Source organism: Callorhinus ursinus, unplaced genomic scaffold (genome assembly GCF_003265705.2).
Source record: "Callorhinus ursinus isolate GAN/ISIS: 27379988/994484 unplaced genomic scaffold, GSC_fseal_2.0 scaffold11, whole genome shotgun sequence".
NCBI lineage: Eukaryota > Metazoa > Chordata > Mammalia > Carnivora > Otariidae > Callorhinus > Callorhinus ursinus.
In genome coordinates, this window is record NW_027397073.1 from 47,765,696 (window position 1) to 47,771,695 (window position 6,000).

Sequence of the window (6,000 nt, forward strand, 5' to 3'; positions counted from 1 at the left end):
TAAAAAAAAAAAAAAGGAGAGGGGTTATTTTTAAAAGATAGAAGGTAACATATGCATATATTGAAAAGAACAAACATGCAGAGAAGGTGGAGATATAAGAAAGGAGGACAACTGAGGGAGCAAAGTCCTGGCAGCAGCAGACGAGAAAGGGTTCCAGAGTGTAGACAAATAAGGATCTGCCACACTCAGTGTTATGTCCCCAGGACCCTCTGCCAGACAGTCTGTCTATACACATGGACACATACTCCCTGTCTCACACACAAATATGAATGACTTATTAGCTTTTAGAGAGTAAGTTTTGTACTCACATTAAATGAATGTGATTAACCTTGACCAACCATCTCCTCTCACCTTTTCACGGATGTAGTAACTGTTCCCTCTCTTTCCTTAGAATTACTCATTTCTCTCTCTGTACTTGACCATTCCACCAACATAAAAATATGCTGCACAGGGGCGCCTGGGTGGCTCAGTTTGTTGACCGTCCGCCTCTTGGTTTCAGCTCAGGTCATGATCTCAGAGTCCTGGGATCGAGCCCTGTGTCTGGTCCCTCGCTGAGTGGAGTCTGCTTGTCCCTCTCCCTCTGCTCTTTCCCCCACCCCCCAGCTTACTCTCTCTCTCTCAAATAAATAAAAAAAATATGCTGCATATGCTATAGTATCCCATCTTTTAACATCCTCACTTGACCCATTTCATAGTTACTCTCCCATTCTCCCGTCCCCTCTCCCATAAAACACCTTGAAGGTCCTGTTTACAAGTGTTCTCTCTGCTTACTCTGCCAGCTTCTCTTGACGTGCAACAGTCTAGCTGAATACCATTACACTTTTAACAATTCGTGTTACAAGTTTTGACACTCAATGATCTGCATGTGACCAAATCCAATGGTGAATTTTCAGTCTTCATCTTCCCTGACCTATTAGCACTGTCTGCCACAGTTGACCACTCCCTCCTCTCCCCACATGGCTTAAAGGACACTACTTTATCTCAGTTTTTTTTTTTTTAAGATGTATTTATTTATTTGAAAGAGAGACAAAAACAGAGAACAGAGGGAGAGGGAGAAGGAGAGAAGCAGATTCCTTGCTGAGCACAGAGCCTGATGAGGGGCTCGATCCCAAGACCCCAAGATCATAACCTAAGTCGAAATCAAGAGTTGGACGCTTAACCAACTGAGCCACCCAGGCGCCCCTATCTCAGTTTTTCTCTCACTGGCAGCTCACTTTGTTGGTTCCTCCTCATTTTCACAACCTCTAAACCACCATCTAGACAGCTGTAATATCACCTTTAAGGAGGTGAAAAATGGGGGCACCTGGGTGGCTCAGTCGTTAAGCGTCTGCCTTCAGCTCAGGTCATGACCCCAGGGTCCTGGGATCGAGCCCCACATCGGGCTCCCTGCTCCGCCGGAAGCCTGCTTCTCCCTCTCCCACTCCCCCTGCTTGTGTTCCCTCTTTCGCTATGTCTCTGTCAAATAAATAAATAAAATCTTAAAAAAAAAAAAAAAAGAAACCTTCCTTTAAAAAAAAAAAAAAGGAGGTGAAAAATGGTTCCGAAGGCAAAACAATCTTTTTATGGATAAAGCACTTATATACATATACTCATACGGTATATCTGTAGTAGTGAAATTCCATGGAAAAGTGGTTAGGGAAAAAAATGTCTACAAAGGCTAGGGTGGGGGTAAGAAAAATAGCTGAGAATGACTATTTTATATAATGAAGCACCCCAGAGCTAAGTACTTGAACTTCTCTTCTCTATCTACATTCACTTGCTTGGTAATCTCATCTAGTTTTCTGGCTTTAATACCACCCACATACTAACAATTTCCATTCATATCTCTATCTTAGACCTTTCTAAACTCACATCCAATTATTCACCCAAAATCTTATTTGAATGTCTATGTAGCACCTCATAATATTCTCAAAACCAAACTTCTGATTTCTAACCACCCCTATCCCCACCTCCCACTCTGTAAACCTGATGCTCCTAGTCTCTTTCCTTTTGGTAAACAGCAGCTCTAAAGAACAGAGTTGCCCAAACCAATCTCCCCTTCACTCACTCGGCCCTAGCCACAGAGGCTTCCTTCATGTTCCTCATAAAGAACCAAACAACACCCTGGTCCCAAGGCCTTTGTGCTCTGACTTCTCTACCTGGGGTGTCCCTTTCCCCATATCCACATGACTCCCTTGCTTCCCTACATCTCTCCTCAAGTGTCACTTTCTAAAGTGAGGCTTTCTAGTATCTCTCTTTTTTTAAAGATTTTATTTGAGAGAGCGCGAGGGAGTGAGAGAGAGATCACGAGCAGGGGGGGAAGGGTGGAGGGAGAAGCTGAGCAGGGAGCCCGATGCAGGACTCAATCCCAGGACTCAGCATTATTCTTTAGAATACTTGCTTCTACCTAATATGTATTTATTTTCTTTCTCCCTCAACTAGATTGTAAGCTCTATGAGGTTAAGGGCTTTGTTTTGTTCAGTGCCTGGTATATAGTAGGCACTCAAGTATTTGTTGGATGAATGAATAAAGCACAGGAAAGCTTGTTTACTTAAAATTAATAGCAATGTGTATTAATACGGATAGGGGTATTACTATGAATAATAGGATAACATGACTTTCCAATATGAAAAAGACTGCTATTTATCAATAATACAAACAAAATCATATGGAAAATACTGCTTAATTCAGACTGTTGGCCTCTCTTGCCCACAAGTAACCACAAATTTTAAACTTATAAAGTAAATCTCAGTATGTTGCTTACTAGCCACTGGGGATTGACTCTGATCACAAGTGTCAGCCACTAGAATTTCACTTTCATTAGGTTTATGTTGTGGATGATTTGAAGACTTTGGAACTTTTCTCAGTTCTAAAGGGAGAAAAGAGATTAAATATAAATAAACAATTATGATACAAAATACCAAAATATGTAATAAACCAAACTTGTCTTTAAGTGCATTAGAAATGTTATTTTACTGATAAAATCTTCATATTCTAAAAGTTCATTCTTTTAGTTTCACTAAGAAACAAAGCTGGAAGTTAGGACTGTGGGAAAGGACTAGACTAGATAAGCTTCTTCTGACCTAAGTACCCTAGAGTTCTAATATTTTAACACATCTTTTCCTTGTGTATTTGTTGCAAATCAGTAGGCTCATTTAAAATGAATATGGCATCATATATCTCAACAATCTTTGTTTTTAGAGTTTTTATTTTCTGGAAGGAAATACCAAAACATGCTTACTAGAAACCATTCCAATGTTTAAGGATTTAATTTAAAGAAAACCAAAAGAAGGACAAAGTAAAGGGAAACAGACTTTTATTAATTTTAACTAGAAAATATTATAATGCACTATAAACTCTAAAATAAGCAAGGGTAGTTAGAAAGGGAAGAAGACCAAGTAGTCCTTAAATAAGTTTTAAAATAATTTGCATGGCTCAAAAACGATCTTATAACCAAAATTTTAGATTCCAAGTAAAAATGATCAGAGCAAGACTAAAACAGACAAGTTTTAAAACAGTTACAGGTTATTCTCATATGATGAAGAAATAAACCAGAAACATTTAGACAAGATATAAAAAAAGACTTTCCTAATAAAGAAAACGGCTGTGATTTGTTTTTTTTAGGTATTCTGACAGATGCATTTAAACATGATCCAATATGTAGAGGCTTATCTGTAGTGATTCCGTCAGATAGCAGACTAAAAAGGCCAAAGAATGTTCATTTTAGATTCAAGAGCTCACATTTTACTTTAGTTCCTAATTAAATGTAAGATTTGTAACAGTTCTTTTGTTTTCCACTAGAGGGTGATGCAAGTTCATATAAAATGGAAAAAAAAAACCTGCTAATTTTCCAATATCAAAAAATAAGATCTACTTATTATTTTAAAGGCATAGCTACTGTCAACAGTTTATTTATATTTATATTATTAAATTATCTCTAGAAATATGCACACTCCTTCCCTCCAACCAATGTTTTCCTTGTTACAAACAATTTAGGTTAAAAATGAAAGTCTTTACCATTTATTTCATATCAATATTAAAAGAAATAATCATTGTATCACATCACATGATAAATTTCAGGGCTATATGCAAAGGAAGTTCCAAAGTATTTAGCAGAAATGGTAAGTGGGCTTCGAAGTAGAAATATGCCACTGGTAAGCCACAAAGTAGATACTTTATAAAGCCATTTCTTGGTTATCATCAATTGCTACAAGTTAAAACAAAAACAGCCAGTTAAAGCTACTGGTAGGAGTAGCTGTGGTAAGACATGGACAGTATAAAAATTTTGCTCCAGGGTGATCTGTATTAGAATTCTGACTCACCTACTTACTTGACAGGTGACCCTGAGTCAGTTATTTAACCCCTCCAAAGAGCAAACCTTTCTTCATTATAAAATGAAGATACTCCTTTAGCTGCCATCTTGCGTCCCTGCGTGTGTGCACCTAATCTCAGCTGGTCCGCCCGAGACCCCCTGAGCGCCAACCCTATTCCCCCGCGCGGTCCCATTTCCGCTCCAACAAGATGAAAGAAACTATCATGAACCAGGAGAAACTCGTCAAACTGCAAGCACAAGTGCGCATTGGTGGGAAAGGAACTGCTCGCCGAAAGAAGGTGGTTCATAGAACGGCTACAGCAGATGATAATAAACTTCAGTTCTCCTTAAAGAAGTTAGGGGTAAACAATATCTCTGGTATTGAAGAAGTGAATATGTTCACAAACCAAGGAACAGTGATCCATTTTAACAACCCCAAAGTTCAGGCATCACTGGCAGCGAACACTTTCACCATTACAGGCCATGCTGAGACAAAGCAGCTGACAGAAATGCTACCCAGTATCTTAAACCAACTTGGTGCAGACAGTCTGACTAGTTTAAGAAGACTGGCTGAAGCTCTGCCCAAACAATCTGTGGATGGAAAAGCACCACTTGCTACCAGAGAGGATGATGATGATGAAGTTCCAGATCTTGTGGAGAATTTTGATGAAGCTTCCAAGAATGAAGCAAACTGAATTGAGTCAACTTCTGAAGAACATAAAACTTGAAGAAGTTACCGGGAGCTGCTATTTTATATTATGACTGCTTTTTAAAATTTTGTTCATGGATCTGATAAAATCTAGATCTCTAATATTTTTAAGCCCAAGCCCCTTGGACACTGCAGCTCTTTTCAGTTTTTGCTTATACACAATTAATTCTTTGCAGCTAATTAAGCTGAAGAAGCCTGGGAATAAAGTTTGAAACAAGGTTAATAAAGTTCTTTGCCTAGGAAAAATAAATAAATAAATAAATAAAATGAAGATACTGACAGCTACCTTCCAAGATTGGCAGAAGAATTAAAATTTGGTGATAATGCACTTGAATCACTCAGTGTATTACCTGGCACACAATAGGTGAAAATTAACATTAAGTTCCTTTTCCTTTTTCCTTCTAATCCCACTCAGATACAGACATAGGAATTAAATAAAAGGAGAAAAACCTATAAACTACATTTATAAAATGCTGGGCATTTACATATTCAGATAAGTAATGCATGCCTATACACAACATAGGCAGAAAATGCCTTCCCAGTCACCTCACTAATGGAACTTAAACTTACAGTTACGACGTAAGTTCCCTAACAATGGCTATCTTCCCTCTACTAGATGGAAGAACCATAGCAGAAAACTTTTTTATACAAAAACAGATAACTAAAATAAAACTCCAATCCTTACCGTTTGTACACACGGACTGCTCCAGTTTAGCATGTGTTTGTTCTATGTATCGGACATGGAGGTTCTCCTTTCTTCGTAGCCGATTAATGCCAGAAAATGAAAAGGCTGTTATTGGTGAATCTGGAATAACATTTTCCTCAGAGTCAAGATCTGCCACTTGGTGCTGCTGATCATTTCTAGAGGAAGATAATGACAAATGAAAGAAAATTAATTCAACAAATATTTATTAAAACATCCCTAGTATGGACTTACAAAAGAACACAGGTTGTAAAAGATGTAATGCCTTGCATTTTTTTTTTTTTTTTAATTTTTTTA

General features: G+C 38.0%; 1 protein-coding gene across 6 annotated transcripts in view; it reads right to left on the reverse strand.

Moving 5' to 3' along the window:
• Positions 1 to 6,000, reverse strand: part of RBBP8 (RB binding protein 8, endonuclease) — a 110,338-nt gene that overhangs the window by 31,442 nt on the left and 72,896 nt on the right. For all 6 annotated transcript variants that reach the window (XM_073898416.1, XM_025886763.2, XM_073898415.1 and 3 more), the window contains 2 exons: positions 5,686 to 5,861; positions 2,744 to 2,848 (listed from right to left, as the gene is read on the reverse strand). In XM_073898416.1, the coding sequence (XP_073754517.1) occupies positions 2,744 to 2,848; positions 5,686 to 5,861 (281 nt within the window). The remainder of the gene's footprint in view (positions 1 to 2,743; positions 2,849 to 5,685; positions 5,862 to 6,000) is intronic.